General features: G+C 36.6%; 2 protein-coding genes and 2 long non-coding RNA genes across 5 annotated transcripts; 3 read left to right on the top strand and 1 right to left on the bottom strand.

Moving 5' to 3' along the window:
* Positions 1–622: 622 nt before the first annotated feature.
* On the top strand, positions 623–4,380 carry LOC143846918 (uncharacterized). Its single transcript, XM_077355531.1, has 4 exons — positions 623–917; positions 1,153–1,202; positions 3,813–3,894; positions 4,240–4,380. The coding sequence occupies exons 1-4, from the start codon at positions 686–688 to the stop codon at positions 4,284–4,286; spliced, it is 411 nt and encodes a 136-aa protein (XP_077211646.1). The 5' UTR covers positions 623–685; the 3' UTR covers positions 4,287–4,380.
* Positions 4,381–8,495: 4,115 nt separating this feature from the next.
* Positions 8,496–9,676, top strand: LOC143891941 (F-box protein At5g50450-like). The gene is made up of 4 exons (XM_077396431.1): positions 8,496–8,635; positions 8,826–8,988; positions 9,269–9,525; positions 9,616–9,676. The coding sequence occupies exons 1-4, from the start codon at positions 8,496–8,498 to the stop codon at positions 9,674–9,676; spliced, it is 621 nt and encodes a 206-aa protein (XP_077252546.1).
* A 2,168-nt stretch (positions 9,677–11,844) lies between these two features.
* On the bottom strand, positions 11,845–12,929 carry LOC143846607 (uncharacterized). The gene is made up of 3 exons (XR_013234797.1): positions 12,812–12,929; positions 12,634–12,744; positions 11,845–12,234 (listed from the first exon to the last, which is right to left on the bottom strand). It is a non-coding gene; the product is annotated as an uncharacterized LOC143846607 (long non-coding RNA).
* Positions 12,930–17,159: 4,230 nt separating this feature from the next.
* LOC143846608 (uncharacterized) lies at positions 17,160–18,158 on the top strand. Of its 2 annotated transcripts, none has more exons than XR_013234799.1 (3): positions 17,160–17,295; positions 17,615–17,696; positions 18,021–18,158. It is a non-coding gene; the product is annotated as an uncharacterized LOC143846608 (long non-coding RNA). The 2 variants fall into 2 exon arrangements; XR_013234798.1 differs by having other exon boundaries at positions 17,184–17,240.
* The last annotated feature ends 201 nt before the right edge of the window (positions 18,159–18,359 follow it).

The raw sequence follows: 18,359 nt of genomic DNA, 5'->3' as shown, positions 1-18,359 counted from the left end.
TCCAAACCCAAGAGTTCATGAAGAACATCAAGGATTGGGTCTAGGCAATTCAACAATTTTTAAAAAATTTCGTAATTCTCATGCCAGATCTTGTTTTCCTCAACCCTATAAGTCTATAACTAATTACTATTTTGGAAGGGATCTTAAAGAGAAACAAGAGATGTTTAATTGAACTTTACATACCTGTTGAGGAGAAACAATTTCTCTTTAACAATTAGCATAAAATCCTCAAGATTAGTTCTAGGTTTGTGAATTCAATCCTTAAACTCCTATCCGAACCCGTGGGTTAGAAATCTCACCCCATCATAAGATTTCTAAAACCCGGAAACACGGGATGATCTCCTATTCTCTTGCTCGACAAAGAAGGGTGAGAAGTCAGAAAACGACGGACGGTCTCCTTCTTCTCTCGTCTGCTATCTATGATTTCGAGGAAATCCAAGATTCTAAAATCCGCGGACTGTGAAAATATCAAAATATGGTTGTGCTGACATCATTTCCTTATTATATGGTTTGGCTTTGTTATTATGAGTTTTTAGAGACGGCAGTTAGAGAAGTTCCATGACAGTGACCTGTCTTACTAGCAACCTTCTCTTCTCTAATCAAAACTAGGACAACAGTGGCCCAAAATCAAATCTGTCTTTGTGGCTCTGCTTAAGCGCCAAAACCCCACCTCTCAACTACCACCATGGAAGCCTCAATCCCTTCACCCCTTTTCCTTTCCACAACCTCCAGAAACCTTCTTTCAACTCCAAATAACTCAACAAACTTCAACCCTAATCTCCTTCACCGAGGCAGGTGCAACCATTCTGCCGGAAATATTAGATTTCCGGCGAGAATTCCGGCAATTGGCGACGTGGCATCCGCTGCCGATCCTGCTAGGGCAGAGATCACATGGCAAATCATCGTCGGAGGGATAGGTATTTGATTCTTTCTCTTTCTCTGTTTTTCCTTTCCAGAAATTTTTTTTTCCTAATTTAGGCATGTTTGGATTGCAAGAAAAACATTTCTGATGGAATATTTTTCCTCTGGATTTGAGAGGAATATCATCATAAATTGAAGATCCTTAGGGTTGGTCTAAATTTTTTTTTTTCATGGGTAAAAATTGCATTCTTTAACCTGAATTATCTTTATTTTCTTATCTGTTTTGTGCAGCTGGAGTCACGCCTTTCGTGGTTGCAGGAATCGAGTTTGGAAAACGGATTGTAAGATTCTGTTACACATTTTTTTTTCCTGTGAAGAAGTTTGAGTATTCTAATATTCTTGTAAGACGAACGATCAGGCCTACATACAACATTATTCAATACAGTTTCAACTGGATAGTTCTAATAATTCGATTAAAGTCGTGCAAATGTACAGTTTGTAACTGTTCAGATTCAACTGCCAAAAACTGCCTCTTAGGATGCTTATGATAATCCAATCGGAAACTGCGTGGGTGAGGAACTCATTGAACATGGGAAATCTCACATTAGAATATCTCATGAACTCCTGTTTATTAACAAAACACCAGATGCTTTGCTATTCATTTTCCTTATGTTCCTCATGAATCTTATGCAACTTTTTTTTTTTCTAATTTCCAGAATGTTACATAATTTTGAATAGTAAATCGTGTGTTATTGTTTTTTGTGTGATTGTGTTTCTCTCAACTCATCATGAAGTTTTGCTGCACTTTGTTTGTGATCCTATTTGAGAAGGTATTTCTTGGTTTTCTACAGTAGACACAAATATCCAGTTTAAAATCTTATACCTATTGTGGAATTTTACCTTAATAAACCATGTCATTCTCAGACCATTGGTACATTATGATATATCAAAGATATCTGTTAGAACATGTGAGATCCAACGGGTGGATTGGATTAAGATCTCACCATTGGATCATCTTGGAGGTAGATTGGGTAAGTTAGGAAAGTAGATTTGTTTAGGATTATTTTCTTCTAAAATTATCTTGATCTCCCTTCTATGTTTATCTTGTAAGTGCTCTATAAAGCACCGATTGATTCTCTTTGTAATCATCCAAGATTAATAGAAATCTCTAAAATTCTTCAATATCATTGATCCTAATGTGATATAGTATTATATAGCATTAGTGATCTGCCAATATGGGTAAGGTGTGGTACAAATATAATACTCACTGCTAGTTATATTTGTAATTTGGGAATTGCTAGCGTCCATCACAAAAAGCTTTTCGCGGCTGGTCTGTCGCAATTCAGACCAGCCACCTCGTGAATGGAGACAAAAGCTCGTCTCCATTCACGAAGTGGCTGGTCTGAATTGCGACAGACCAGCCGCGAAAAGCCTTTCGCGATGGAGCTTGGCAAATCCCTTGTAATTTTTCTTCTTTATACTGATTATTTGCTCGACTATTGGTGTTTTTTTTCTTTTGGATACCCATTACATGCATTCGATCAAGAGGAGATTCAATGGAAATGGCCAATAGACTGTAGCTTCTTTTTGATAAAATTATACAATTGAACATTTGTGCTTCTATGATGTTTGATGTGCTAGCAATTTGAAAATCTAGTCCAATAAGGGAATGGCTAGTTCATAAGAAGTTTAAGAAGTTAAAAGATACAGAAATGCTTATAGTTGTATCTATGGTTATAGTGGCATCTGTAGTTTAAAGTGATGAAGGAAGAAGGAGAATAAGAGGAGGAGAAGAGAAGGAAATCAAAACTAAACGACGCCGAGATCTGAGACAAAGGTTATTGTGAAACTATACCTTTCGCTAGATCTCTATCAAGCTTAAAAAATCCTGCCATTCTTGATCGTTCGTCGCCAACAATCGTTTCAACCATTTCTTTGATACAACCTATTGAAATTAATTTGTTGATCCTACCAAGATCTACATGGTGCAACCACAATGGAAATAGTAAACACCACAAGCCACACACAATGAAGACACGAATTTACATGGTTAGACAGGATTTATGAGCTAGTGAAGCTATGTTTCACTAAATGCAACATACTCAAGAGAGATCAAATAGATAATCACCAAACCCTTAACCCAATCTGCACATGCTCAATGCTCACAATCCGGAAGATCAAACCTGATCTACCCTCCCGTACAAGAGAAACCCTAGCCATTTTTCTTCTCCTCATGAAAAGCTCCCTTCTTCTGCACCCGTTTCATAAGGTATAAAAATGCCTCATACTGATTCTTAGGTTACCTATGTCTCTCTCTCTCTCCTAGTCTATTTAAGAAATAACAGGAGACATGACACTTTTTTTGGTAGTTATGTTGTGGTTTGCGTGGGAACCCCTACCGGTTTATTAGTTAGAGAGAAAGATGTTACATTCATGGGTACATGACACCATCCCTAACTTGGAACACGAGAGAGGGAGATCTAACCACTCTTGATAGACAAAAACAAAACACTAAACCTACTGCTGTGGCCCATCTTTCCTTAATTTAGTGCTTGAATGCGAGTTTTCTTGCTGATTTTTTCTGTTCTAGTTTCCATTTCAGCAGTGAGGAGACATTTCTAACCCTCTGCTTCTGTTCCTTTTGTCTCTTTATCAACAAAATTATTTTTTGGAAAAAAAAAACACTATATCATCCTTGAACAGATGCCTGATGATATTGAAAATATGATCATTATTTGTAGATCTGCTACTTGTGAAGGATTCGAAGCATCATGAAACAGTATGCAATATATTTGCTTGCAGAAATAGTTTTTTGTTGTTTTACTGGAATGTATTTGATTCAGAACTCTGGGTGCTGGTTCGCCTAATTCATATTTTTTTCTTATTTAGTTTGTTTTTTTAAGTTTAAAGTTTACCTCAGATAACAAACTTCCCTTTGCATTCTATCATAGGTGGCGCAAAGAAGATGTGGGGTTTGTGGAGGCTCAGGACTTGTTCTAAGGGATGACTCCTACTTCCGCTGCCCTGGATGTGGTATGATTAGAAGAAATCTGTGCACTTACAAGACAATAAACTTAGTTCATTATGATATTGTTAATAATTTGTTAGTCATAAAAGTCTTCTGTTGAATCTAAATTACAATTATGTAGAGAATCAACTAACTACTAAGGCCCTGTTTGTTTAAGATTATGACAACCGATTGTGAGTGCTAAATCGATTATTGGACTCAAATCTATACTATCTATATAAAGCTGGATGTGGTACACTGAGGGTGTGCCACGTGGCTATCACAATCGGTTGTCATAATCTTAGACGAACAGGGCCTAAGCATGTTGAAGATTGAATACTGCTTGTATTCTGATCTGTTGTGATGTGCAGGTGGATTCCTCCCATGGAAATCATGGAAAAGGTTCTTTTCAGGTTAAAGCCTTTGATGTCAGATGTAACTCTCATTGATGTAATCTAGTGCTACTCAAGTTTTAAATCTTATGTGTATTTATATATTTATCATTTTGTATAGCATATAATGTGAAGGAGGCTACACCTGAAAGGGGTCCACAGATTTAGGATATCTTATGAAGTTAGAATATTTGATGATTAAAGTCTTGGTTAAGTGAAATGTGAATGGAAGAAGCCAGGCTTAATTAATCACGGGTTAGGATCATTTTCACAGGTTCAACTACAATGGGCCACTGTTGGATCACCCAATCTGATTTCACCTCATGGCATACGTGGGGCCCATAATGTAGCTCTTAGGAAAGAGCCTAATCAACCATTTGCAATTTCCATTTCCGAGCCCATTTAAATATATAAGGGCAAAACTGGAAAAGAAAATTAAGAAAATAACGGTCGAAAATAACACAGATTAGTGACTACGTTGTGGAGAATATCTAACTTACCCTATCATCATGAGATTTAACTAACCTGATCATCTAGACCGTCCATCATATAATCTTACCTATTAATCGTATCGTTTAAAAGCAAAAAAGTTATGGTCGTGGTGGGTCATAGACCAAATCTAATTTAAATAAATATAAACGTTAATTAGCATTCAACTAACAACCAAAAATTAGTTTCTATTTTTTTTCAGGGAGAGTTTTAGGAAAGTTTCTAAATTCAAAAAGTTCAGACAGTTGGGAAGTGAATTTAGGAAAGATTGGAGTACGTTCAAGTTATTTTAACGTGCGGTATAAAGCTATAAATCAATTTCTCAAACTCACTTCAAAATTCACTCTTCTTCTCATCTACCGATTACCTTCTTTCTTCTTCTTTGAATCTGATTTCATCTCTTCTTGTCTTATTTTTTCTTGGAAAACTGTTAATGGGTCTCTGCAATAAGATGAAAAGAAAGCATCCAAATTCACTTCATGCAATTAAATCTCTTCCAACTGACTTAGTTGTGGAGATTATGAGTTTTGTAGCATCTTCTTCAATAACCAATCTCATCAACATGAAATTGGCTTAAGTATTTTTTTATTCTTCTTACCTTTCTCAAATTGTGTTCTCTTTGATTATCCTCCTCTTCCAACGAATTTCATGAATTTTCTTTCTTTTTTACTTTTTGGGTTTTTTCTCTCTCTTATCTTGTTTCTGATATTAGGGTTTTTGTTTTCTTCTTGCAGTTGCAAGGAATTTCATGAAGCTGCTGGAGATAATCAGATTTTTAGACGGGTGTCTTTAGAGAGTCTTTCAACAGTCATATGAGATTTTTCTTCTAAAACTGCAACTTTTATCAAACGTTGTGAAGAGAATGGGAATCCAAATGCATTGTACAAGCTAGGAATGGCAAATTTCTTCAATACTTTTTTGGCTATAGATATTGACACTACCATGCTTTAATAGTTGCACAAACTTAGCTTGTCTTTTCTTTTTAGTAGGCAACTGAGAGCTTTTTGGGAACAGTCATAACCTTTGATAGCTATTTAAATCATAAAAGATAGTGTATGAGCATATATACAGTTTCCTACTTGATATTCTCTTTCATTTTTTTTTTTTCAGATTCAGTACTTCAGCTCCAATAACATAAAAAGAATTGGGTCATAATCTTCTAAAAAAAGCCGCGAACTCAGGGCATTTGGGAGCCATCTACACAATGGGAATCATTCAATTCAGCGACCCATCATCGGAAATGGAAGGAATGGAGCTTTTAAACAAAGTGAAGAGGGAGAGGCTTGGAATAGAGAACTGCCGAGGAATGACAGAGAAAATTTTACATGAAATTTGGATTAAAAACACTCTCCCGCGAAGAGAATCGAGGTGCGACTGCCCGCTTCGGAGGAGGGCTAAGTGGTCATGGAATTGGGGAGAGATACATGAAGAAACGATTTTCTGTTCTGAAGGTTGTAGGTGGATTTATGAGCATAATATGTTTGTTAACATGTTGTTGGGTGTGAATTTAGAGACGTGGTGATTAAGGGGATAAATTTTGTATTCAATTTTTTATATTGACAGAGAGTTTTCATAGTTTTATTCAATTTTTTGTAAGATGATTCATGATCAAAAGAATGTAAATTTTGCATTTGATTATTGATAGAGAATTTTCTAGATTTTATTATTATTATAAGATGATTCATTAAAAAAAAAAAGTGCTATTCGTGAACCCAATCAATGTACAATAATGGTTATTATATTACAATATGTCTATATTTTCCATTGGAATTCAGGCAAACAAAGTACAAATAGGGGCCACTTGTTGAATGATCCATTTATCTGCTAGTCCTTGCTATATGGGCCTGCACAAATAAAGTTCTACAAAATTGAACAAATCTAAGCCTATATTAGGATAAAAAAAAAATTCTTTCACTCTTTCTCATGATAAGGCCTAATTACCTGTCTAGAATATTATATCTCACATGTCTATAGATATATTAGGGTATTTGTTACTTCTCTTGGATCCTTGACACGGGATCCAATCTTTCTGATTCGATTGGCGAAGTATCTTTGCTGGCGACCTGATCTTGATGACCAGGTTCTCAACGAAGGCTTCGGGAAGTGGGGGCGAGTCCCCCGATTCTCTCTTTGAGAGATATTCGATTGATCATTAAGTGGGAGTTTTTATACGGTGCCCGCTGCCCTTGGTATTTGATCCAACAGAAGGTACTTTTGTCGCCTAGAGGTGACTTCACAGTCGTGCAACATATAATTTCTTCATTAAGTAAATGGACGAGAGACAATACAAAAGAAGGAGATTTTATATGGAGAATTTATATGTTGTGTGCACCAAGTCTAGTGAAGTCTAGTATGTTTCAAAAAGTACTGTGGGGCCCACTTTATTGTATGATCCAAACCGTTCACTTGTTGAGCCATGACATAGATAAGCTGTACCCCATGGATCATCTCCATAGTTTGGTCCTAAAACTCCGACTTATAGAGGGACTGCACATTATAAAAATCTCTATAAATCATAGGGTTCAGATCATCCAATGGGATCATCTGCAGAGTACAACCTATCTAAGAGAAATTATATGATGTCCGACCGTGAAATCGTAAAGGGTGGGTAGAGACAAAACCTGCTGCCTTGGTTTTTGAACCAAGGAAAAGTAAAAAAAGAGGCTTTCCCTTGGATTAAAATCAAGGGAGAGATGGTTCTCTCTCTCTCAGCCATTTATAATTTCACGGTCGGGCATCATATAAGTTCTCCTATGTCTGTGGCCCCACAAATATCCGGTTTGGATCATCCTATGAAGTGGGCCCACGGTACTTTGGACTTCACGATCACACCATATAAAATCTCCGATATGCCATCCCTAAGATATATATGACTAGAAAAAAACACACTACTGTTTAGATTTTCTTGGCAAAAAAACTACAATGGGCTACCATTAGATCAAGAAATATGATTGCACTGAAATGGCACACGTGTAGTCCATAAAGTTAGCTATTAGGAAAGAGCCCAACCCTTCAAAATTTCCATTTCACTTTTAAATGTATGAGATTAAGAGTGGAAAAGTAAAGCAACGGTCGAGAAAATCCCAGGTTAGTGACTAGACCAAATCTAATTTAAAAAAAAAACCGTTGATTTTCATTCAACCAACAAACCCGCCTCCGCCTCAATATAGTTTCTATGTTTTTTTCGGTAAGGAGGAGTTTTAGGAAAGTCTCTAGTAGACAGTTGAGGAGTGAATTTAGGAAAGAATGACTAACGGTATAATCAAACCTATAAATCAAACTCTCAAACTCACTTCAAAACCCACGTACTCTTCTTCTCATCCAGCGACTACCTCATTTCTTTCTTCTTTCTTCTCGTCTTATTAAAACTCTCAATGGGTCGTTGATAAGTTTTGGAATTCTTGGATACTTTATAATAATCTCAAGGTGTGCTTATATAGAGCACATACAGAATAAACATAAAATAAAATCAAAATAACTATGGAAGGAAACAATCCTAATCAAATCTACTTTCCTAGTCTATAGAATGAAATCAAATCAAATCTACTTTCCTAATCTGTAAGGTTACCTCTTCTAATCTACTTGCCTAATCCACCACCACAATGTTCCGACGGTGATATCTCAACCTAATCCAGCGGTGAGATCTCATATATTCTAACAAAACCCACGTACTCTTCTTCTCATCCAGTGACTACCTTATTTCTTTCTTCTTTCTTCTCGTCTTATTTTTTCTGGGAAAACTCTTAATGGGTCGTTGCAAGAAGATGAAAAGGAAGCACCAAAATTCTATTTCTTCAATTAAATCTCTTCCAACTGACTTAGTTGTGGAGATTATGGGTCTTGTAGCTTCTTCTTCAATTTCCAATCTCATCAACATGAAATTAGCGTATGTATTTCTTTTCTTCTTACCTTTCTCAAATTGGGTTCTCTTTGATTACCCTTTTCTTCCTCCACATACAACGAATTACATGAATTTTCTTTCCTTTTGGATTTCTCATAATAGGTTTTTGTTTTCTCTTATTATGCTTATGATATTAATTATTAGCTTTAGCTTGATTATGGTTTTCTTCTTCTAGTTGCAAGGAATTTCATGAAGCTTCCGGAGATAATCGGATTTTCCGATGGGTGTCCATGGAGAGTCTTCCAACAGTCATGTGGGATTTATCTTCTAAAACTGCAATTTTTGTGAAACGTTGTGAAGAGAATGGGAATCCAGATGCATTGTACAAGATAGGAATGGTAAATATCTTCAATATTTTTTGGCTATTGATATTGACAATACCATGTTTTAATAATACTTGCACAAACTCAGATTGCCTTTTCTTTTTCTAATTGGCATCTGAGAGCTTCTTGACAGCTGTTTAAATCATAAAAGACAAGATGATTTAGTGCAATTATCAAACATGATAGTGCCAATATCAGTAGCCTTTTTTTTTTTTTTTTGGCAAATAAGATGTCTATGATCATATATATACAGTTTCCTATTTGATGTTCTCATCCTTTTTAATCTTTTTTTCAGATTCAGTACTTCAGCTCTAACAATACAGAATTGGGTCGCGATCTTCTTAAAAAAGCGGCTGATTCGGGGAATTTGGGAGCTATCTACACATTGTGGATCATTCAATTCAGCGACCCGTCATCGGAAATGGAAGGCATGGAGCTCTTAAACAAATTTAAGAGCGAGAGGATTGGAATCGAGAAATGCCGAGGAGCAACAAAGAAACTTTTACGTGAAATCTGGATTAAAAACACTCTCCGGCAAAGAAGAGAATCGAGGTGCGAATGCCCGTTTCCAAGGAGAGGTGAGTGGTCATGGAATTGGAGAGAGATAAGTGAAGAAACTATTTTCTGTTCTGAAGGTTGCAGGTGGAGTTATGAACTTAATGTTTTTGTTGACATGTTGTTGGGTGTGAATTTAGCAATGTGATTAAGGGGATAGATTTTGTATTCAATTTATATATTGACAGAGAGTTTCCATAGTTTTATTATTTTGCAGGATGATTCATTCAAAAGGAAGTAAAATTTTTCATTCAATTTTTTGATAGAGAATTTTTGAGACTTTGTATTATTATAAGATGATTCATTCAATAAATGTGCTATATTCCTGCTCACTTCCACTGTTTACTCTAAAAACCTGAAAATATTCCATAGTTTCTTTAGGGAAATGATACCAACGCAACCATGTTATAATAAGGAAAATGATATCTGCGCGAAGGTGTTTCGATAAACAAGCGCTCCACTTGGTTGTCGTGTAGTATTTAAAGGGATTTCAGAGGATATTACGATTCTCAAAAAGCTCTTTAAACTCTTTAAATACTACACGACAAACAAGTGGAGCGCATGTTTATCGAAACACCTTGGCGCAGATATCATTTCCCTATAATAATTGAACAGACCCAGCTTGTCTTTTCTTGTGAGAGCTTTTTGTGAATTGTAATAACCTTTTCACAGCTCTTTAAATGCTAAAAGACAAGATGCATTAGTGAAAATATCAAAACATGGTTATGCTGATATCATTTGCCCTTTTTTATAATTATAAGAATATGCATTCAAATTTTTTGCAATATTCTTGCTCATTTGCTCTGTTTACTCTCAGAATCTGAAAATGTTTGCTAGGGCCCGAGTTCCATGCAATGCAGACACCCCATCCACAAGATTGAAGATTCGTATAGAATAAATCAACGGTTTAGCTTATTAGTTTATCTTGGTGGGAACCTTAAGATGCGTTAAAGATCAAGGCCCTAAGATCATCCAACCATACGATTGTAATCAACATTAGTATGATTGATTTAGTGCCATAATCATTTGAGGAATGATGACTGAAGGCCCCCCTTGCAAAAACCAGCTACAAGGGTGCCCCCATTGGTGCTTTGACAAATATAAAATTAATGGAATAATTAATGCACTTTGTTGAAAAGGACCAATGAGGGCACCCTTCTAGCTTGGTTTTACAAGGGCACCCTTCATTCTATTCATTCCTCTGATCAGAATCATGACTAGGGGTGGAGATGGTTCGGTTCGGTTCGGTTTTGGGGCATACCTAGAACCGAACCATATATAATCGGTTCCCTAAAATTGGACCCAGAACTGAACCATATACGTTTGGAACCGAACCGAACCAGAACCATATATAATCAGTTCGGTTCGGTTCTAGGTTTACCCAACCGAACTACAAACAGCCAAACAGGTATATATGGACTACAAACAGGCCTGTCAAATTATATGTGAACAGGCATATATGGACTACAAACAGGTATATATTCCTGCATATCAAAGTTTTGGGCAATTCCTAATATACATTATCCAATGCATATCAAAGTTGGGATAACATTTATATATGGACTACAAACAGGCCCTATCAAATTATATATGAAGTTATGAACTACAAATCAGTAAGAGAGGGGGGGTTGGGGGGTGAGTTAAAATTTTGAAGGCAAAGGAAAACGTTAAAGAGGGGTGAAGTAAATGGAGGAGGGGTGATTTTATCAAATCTCTAAGTAAGTAGGGTCGGTTCTCGATTCGGTTCTCGGTTCCGGGATCCCCAACCCAGATCCGAATATCCACCGGTTCGGTTCCCGATTCAAACCGGAACCATATCCACCCCTAATCATGACCATATAATTTTAATCAACAATAGGGAATTACGGAATAGTTTTGTATTCAATTTCTTTTTTGGATTGCAGGAAAAGCATTTCTGACGTAAATTCCTTTTCCTGTAAAAAAAATTCCTTACATTTATGGTTTATTAGTGTAATATCATCATCTTAAATTGAAGGTCCCTCCTAATAAAATTAGAGCAAGCAGCTTCAGTTTCTTTTTCATGTGTCCAATCAAATGAAAAAAAAAAAGAAATTTAGGTAATATTTTTTCCTTATCATTTTTTTTCCTGGAAAATTCCAGCAAACCAAAGAGTCCCGTAACGAGAGAGTTTCCATAGCCTTTCATTCAATTAGAGCCCAACTTCCTATTTCTTGATGACTTCTAAGGGGAGAGAAGCTCTGAAAATTAAAATCTTAATCTTGACACACCCACAAGATCTCAGAATGATTTTAGGGTGGCTTGTGAGATAATAAATGTGATCTCACAAAGTTCAAGTATACCATACCAGGGTCTTAAATCATGCATTAATGCATAAAAAAAGGAGTCAAATATAAAAGATTTGACAAAAATGAAAACACATGAGAATTATCAGTGTTGATCATTTCATTAGGCATAAGTTAAGCCAACAGAAAGCACTCACACATAGCTGTCTATCAAAGATTTCCTCATCTCATCAACAATTGCGCTTGGTTGAGCTTCCCTCAATTTGAAAACGCTCTCAATGACAGAGAGCTCAGTGTCTGAACCACAGATAGCCGTCCAGTCATTGACAATCATACCAGCAGCGACGACTTCGCTGCCTCTGTTAATAGTTCCGGCCACAAGAGGAACTTGAAGCAGCGTTGAAAGTTCGTCAAGGTCCTCTATCGATGTATGAGGGTGTACCTGTTTCAAGCAAGGTTAATTTCGGCCGAAATCATTTAAAAAATGATAAATTTCGGTTTTTGAAATTTCCACCGATATTTCAAAATTACTGAAATTTCTGTTATTTCGGTGGGGAATTAAAAAAATCAGTGAAAATTTTGAAAATTTTCAAATTTCTGAGGACATTTGTAAAATTTCAGTGGAAATTTTGTGAAAAGGGGAAAAACGAAATTTTAACCGAGATTTCGGAATAATTTCGCAAAAATCTTGTAAATTTCCAATAAATTTTGTGTCGGCCTCAGCTGAATTGTTTCAGTTTCGGCAGAAATTTAAAACTACGGTTTCAAGCAGGGTTTGGATGGGAATGGGTTTTAAAAAGAAGGCAGTTTTAGAGCGCTTTGAAGGGAAAAAAAACATTACCAATCCGCCTCTGTTGGAGAATGCACAGTAACTACCCACGAGAATGTTTCCAGCAATTGTCTGTCGGAAAACCTCTACTCCAAGAACATCAGCAATCAGCTCCTCAGTTTCCTGGAAATCATAAGAAAAATAAGAAATGCAGAATATGGATTTTAATAGCAGTGTCGCTTTTAATTACCTCCACGACTTTTTTTAATAACAGGACGAATCACCGTGTTTTACACGTCTCTGGTTGGAAGCTGCGTAGCTTCGAATTGCAAAAGCCCTTGACAGCTGGTTAAGAAGTATAAAATAATAGGGTAATGATAAATTCGCGATGATTCGCACCACCGTAAGGTTAAAGTATGTGGCAGACTTCAACGTCTTTTTTAACGTTCGGGGTGCGAATTATCCTATAGGGGGGGGAGCGAATTTATCATATCCCAAATAATAATGTGAGATATGCCATTACCAAAATATCATAGTGCGGAAATCAGTGGGTTTTTGTATGGTCAAAGTATGATAAACGGACTCCCTCCTTTGACCCTTCTACAAGATGCCTATTGGCCCCAAATTATACCTAAGTCGGCATGATAAAATCAAGGATCAATTACCAATGGGGGACAAAAATTCGGTGGAATTATCAACAGGTTCAGAAATTATCAACGAGGGATAACAGAGGTCTTGTCATTAAAAGCTGGACGAAAATGTCATTTTCTTAAGCAACATGTTTTGCTTTTCCACTTTTCCCTCTTCTCTCTTCTTTCTCTCTTTTTTTTATTTTTTCGTTTTCAACTTTGTTTTTTTTACCTTACCAGTCATCTTCTTCATCATTTAGCCACCATTGGAGGCGGGAAAACTCGAAAATTTGAAACTTGAGTTCATTCCCATCTATCTTTCAATATCTAGATTTTCTTTTTCATTTATTTTAGGGTTTTGCATTTCTCCTTCTCCCTTTCAATGGAGGATGAGGAAGATGAATCGTACGGTAGAAAGAAAAAAACGTGAAAATGAACGAGTGAAAAAAAACAGGAAGTAAAAACGTGTTCATAAGGGACTTGATAAGCCCATTCGGAATTTGGTAATCCCATTTTGATACTGGATAACCCCAACTCCATAGACTTGAAAACCCCCTTCCAAAACTCCAGTACCCTTGGGCAATTTTAAGGGACTTGATAAGCCCATTCGTAAATTGGTAACCCCATTTTGATACTAGATAACCCCAATCCCAAATACTTGAAAATCCCCTTCCAAAACTCTAGTACCCTCGGCCAATTTTTCAGGGACTTGATAAGCCCATTCGGAAATTGGTAACCCCATTTTGATACTTGATAATCCCAATCCTAGAGACTTGAAAACCCCCTTCCAAAACTCCAGTACCCTCGGCCAATTTTCAAGGACTTGATAAGCCCATTCAGAAATTGGTAACTCCTTTTTTTATACTAGATAACCCCAATCCTAAAGACTTGAAAACCCCCTTCCAAAACTCTAGTACCCTTGGCCAATTTCCAGGGACTTGATCACCCCATTCGGAAATTGGTAACCCCATTTTATATACTAGATAACCCCATTCCTAGAGACTTGAAAACCCTCTTCCAAAACTTCAGTACTCTCGGCCAATTTTCAAGCACTTGATAAGCCCATTCGAAATTTGGTAACCCTACTTTTGAGAGTTACTAACCCTCCTAAAGAGTTGATAAACCCCTTCTGCTACAAAACCCCCTGCCTATAGCAACTCTTCTAATAGCATTACAATTTTACTCATGATAGAAATAACAAAAGAAATGGATGTTATTTTAATTAAATGTGCTTCATGTATTACATCCCAATTTGTGTATTACAAAAAAAATAAAAAAAATTAAGTAAATAAAAAAATGTGTAGCCATCCATTCATGTATTACATCAACTTTTTCTTATACAACCACTTGTCTTCCAAAAAAGTGAGTGAAGCCATCCATGCATTATCTCCAGAACTTACCCTAAAAAACAAATAGCTTAAACCCTAAACAAGATAAATCAGAAACATTTGAATGAAAAATAGTGCAAAACCCTAAAAAAAAAAAAAACCTAAATGCAAAGAGATAGATGGTAAGAACTCAACATTCAAGTTTTCAAGATTTGCTAACAACAATGATGGCTGAATAAGGAGGAAGATGACTGGTACGGTTGTTGAGAGGTTGCTCGTTTTTTTGGAATTGAACACCCAAAAAAGTGGAGTGGCCTTCTTAGACAAAAGGTGTGCGGATATTATTTTCACTAGTGTGACACCCCGTGTGATGCACAGGGCGAAAAGAAATATGTTTTAAAATAAGTGAGGATAAGGATTATTCATCCAAATAAAAGAAAATGGTTCAAGTTTTGTAGTGCTCTATTAGTGGGTGGGTGTTTAAGTGATCTCTATCTTACGTGTTATATTTCCATGACATTTTGTGTCATTGGAATTTGGACACACTGAAGAAGAATGGCATCTTCATTATGCTGTCCATTGTGCCTGGATAAATAGGTCCTAGAATATACACCAAAAGAGAAATAAGAATACACCTATAAATCGCCAAGACCCTGAAAATTTTCAATTTGAATTCCTAAGAACAGTTGCTGTTCTTCTTTCTTCCCTATGTTGTTTCTTCTTTATGCTGCTCGTAAGGACAACAAAAGCATCCCATCTATCCCAACTCTTAGAAACCTTCCCAAGGGCAGATTGAGTGCTGATAGTATTTCAATAAAATAGAGTGTGCCACTATATATGTGAACTAAAAGTAACCAAAAATACATTTCCTTATAATGAGTGTCATGTGCACAGAGATTATCACAAACCTAAGGAGACAAAGAGAATGGAAATTTATTTGATTAATGATATTAGAGATTTTTTTTTACAATTTGAAAATAATTATATTAGAGAAGAAAGATTATAAGCATCAAGGAGAATTTTATTTAAGATAGGGTGATAAAGAGTTGGGTTTCTTATTTAATCAATAAATTTAAAATTTGCAACTTACAAAACAAATCAAAAGGACAGGGAGTGTTACACGGAGGGCAGTTGAGTAAGCCCTGAAAAAACAATGCAACATATAAAGTAAATTCCAGAGAGACAGAAATTTGCTCAGAGGGTATAAATAAAACAGAAAAAAATAAAAAGCTTCTTCGTACCTTTGTGAATAATGTAAGGGCCAAATTACACATGAAATCTTTGGTGGTCGGAAGGAGAACGCATCTCAATTTCTCAATTCCCTCAATATGATCTGCAATCAAGATCAAATGTAAATAGTAGGTTGTAGTGATAGAGAGAGTGAGATAAATGTAGAGGGAATGGGGTTGTGATATAGAAATTCCCTATAGATGTAGAGAGAGAAGATTTTCCGGGAGAGATTGGAGGGATACATAGTAGGGTTGGCGTTTTACTGTTGGCATTTTACTGTGAGAGATTGTAGGGATTTGTCGGATTTGGGATATGGATAGTCTGCTATAAATATTGAGAAGAATTGGATATGGGAGAGTTTTTATTGGAAGTAATAGGGAGAGATAGGGAGGTTACTTGGAAATGAACGGGTGCGAGGGAATAGGAAACGGTTACGTTTGGAAACTTTTGGGATGCCACGTAGGATCTCAAGCCGGATGGGGAGACTGTCCACGTGGGCGTGAACAGTGAAACCCCCATCCATCTATATTATAAGAAGGGGTGCAGCTCGGGACAATATTTGGGAATTTGGGTTGAGCTTTTGCCTTGCCGACCCCAACTAGTTTGGAACAAAGGCTTAGTTGAGTTGGGCTGAGCTTTTACCTTAAATTCGGGTCTGATTCAGGTTGATTCCAATTTATTTTTGAGCAAAAGCTCAACCCGACCTGACCCAAGTTGCACCTCTATTAAAAAGATGGTGCTTCTGGTTGCAGATGAATCAAATGCTACTGTCATTAGACTACGGGGCCGTTTGGATATGCGGATTTTAGAATCCAGGTTTTTAGTTTGAAAACAGTGTAAAAGAGGGTTCATGATCATGTTGTCGTATGTTGTCTTGGCAATGTTTATTGGATTTTAAGTGAGAAGTTCATGTTTTAAAAATCTCTCCTGCATCCTGAGATTTCTAAAACCGAGAGATTTTTAAAATCTGGAAATATGGGAGATTTTGCTACTCTCTTGTTGACGGAAAGAAGGGCGAGTAGTTAAAAACGAGTAAAAAACGACGGCTGATCTGCTTCTTCTCTTGTCTCTTAGCTACAGTTTTGAAGAAATACAGGATTCTAAAATCAGCATCCAAACGGTGCCTAATTGTTTGGGGGACTGGAGCACTTCTACCAATCCATTCCCAAAATGCCCCCACTCTATGACTGCAAATGCACAATCCCTAGCTTAGTTTAAGAAATGCCCTCAAATTTAAATTCACCGGATTTGTAGATGCAACCTGATGACATCATTTGGAAATTATGATATACGTAAGAAAATACCATCCGATTAGGAAATTGTGATATCCGTATACGTGCACCGCTTTCCACGTTTGTTTTCTATCCTTGTATTTATAGGGGCTTCACTCATGTATTTTGATCGCGCTCTCCCTCCCTCCCTCCCTCTCTCTCTCTCTCTCTCTCTCTCTCTAGGGAGTTCAGATCTTGATCTCTCAAGAATGGCAGAGAAGGTCTACTCCTCATTCTCAATTTGTCTATAGAATCTCCCCAATTTTACAATCAAAGGTGGGTTTTGATCAAAATCCACCTTTGATTTTGGAATTTTTCAATAGCCTGGGTTCAATCCTTTTGTGTGTGTGTGCGCGCGTGTGAAATTTGAACTCAAATCACCTTTTTTTCCTTAATTTTTTTTGTTTTGGCACAAATTGGGTTTGTTTTTTCTTTTGTCTTCCCCACATTAAAAACCTTAATTTCTCCTTGTCTTCCCCTAAAATCCACAAATTTCTTCATAATTACAGTGGGTTTTGCTTCTCTTGCACTTTTGTTTGTTCCCTTCAAGAACCCACCTCTCTCTAAACTTGTTTTTATATTAATTTTGTCACAGGTTTCCACCTTAATATTGGATGTTGATCTTGATTGCCATCGATGCTGTAAGAAGATCAAAAAAATCCTCTCCAAGTTCTGTGGTAAGTACTCTCTCCTCTCTATATAGGAAATGATATCAGCACAACCATGTTTTGATAATTGCACAAACCTATCTTGTCTTTTCTTTTTAAACTGGCTTGTGAGAGCCTTTGAGGGACTGTAATAGCCTTTGACAGCTCTTTAAATAATAAAAGACAAGATGGGTTAGTGCAAATAACAAAAATGGTTGTGCTGATATCATTTCTCCATATATATATATATATATATCTCTCTGCAGTACTCATTGCAACCAAAGAATAAGAAGATTTTAGATAAATCGATTCAAATTTACAAAACTGAGTTCTTTATGAATTTTACCATTTGAGAACGAGAGATATCAGAAGCCAGACTTTTGACAAGAAGCAAAAGAAGGTAATAATCTCAGGCCCTTTTGATCCGGAAAAGCTTGCCAAAAAACTCCGCTGCAAGGCCGGAGAATGCATTACAAAAATCGAAATCAAAGAAGAGAAGCTCAAACCGGACACAACAAAAATAGATGAGAAGAAAACCGAAGAGAAACAGAAGAAACAAGAGGAGAAAACCAAAGAGGATTCAAAGAAACCACCGGTGGTGACCCACCCAGAACCGTTTCGTCCATGCTACCCACTGTACCTACCTTACTATCCAGCGTACCCACTGTACCTACCTTATTATGATGGTTATCC

The sequence above is a fragment of the Tasmannia lanceolata genome, unplaced genomic scaffold, assembly GCF_043159265.1.
Source record: "Tasmannia lanceolata isolate RefF3 unplaced genomic scaffold, GAP_Taslan_0.1 ptg000015l, whole genome shotgun sequence".
Taxonomy (NCBI): domain Eukaryota; kingdom Viridiplantae; phylum Streptophyta; class Magnoliopsida; order Canellales; family Winteraceae; genus Tasmannia; species Tasmannia lanceolata.
This window is presented reverse-complemented; position numbering and strand designations above follow the sequence as displayed.

Coding starts and splice junctions, on each gene's coding strand:
- LOC143846918 (XM_077355531.1), top strand. CDS start 686: ATGGAAGCCTCAATCCCTTCACCCCTTTTCCTTTCCACAACCTCCAGA. Junction 918..1,152: donor AATCATCGTCGGAGGGATAG/GTATTTGATTCT, acceptor TGTTTTGTGCAG/CTGGAGTCACGCCTTTCGTG. Junction 1,203..3,812: donor TCGAGTTTGGAAAACGGATT/GTAAGATTCTGT, acceptor ATTCTATCATAG/GTGGCGCAAAGAAGATGTGG.
- LOC143891941 (XM_077396431.1), top strand. CDS start 8,496: ATGGGTCGTTGCAAGAAGATGAAAAGGAAGCACCAAAATTCTATTTCT. Junction 8,989..9,268: donor CATTGTACAAGATAGGAATG/GTAAATATCTTC, acceptor TCTTTTTTTCAG/ATTCAGTACTTCAGCTCTAA. Junction 9,526..9,615: donor CGGCAAAGAAGAGAATCGAG/GTGCGAATGCCC, acceptor TGAAGGTTGCAG/GTGGAGTTATGAACTTAATG.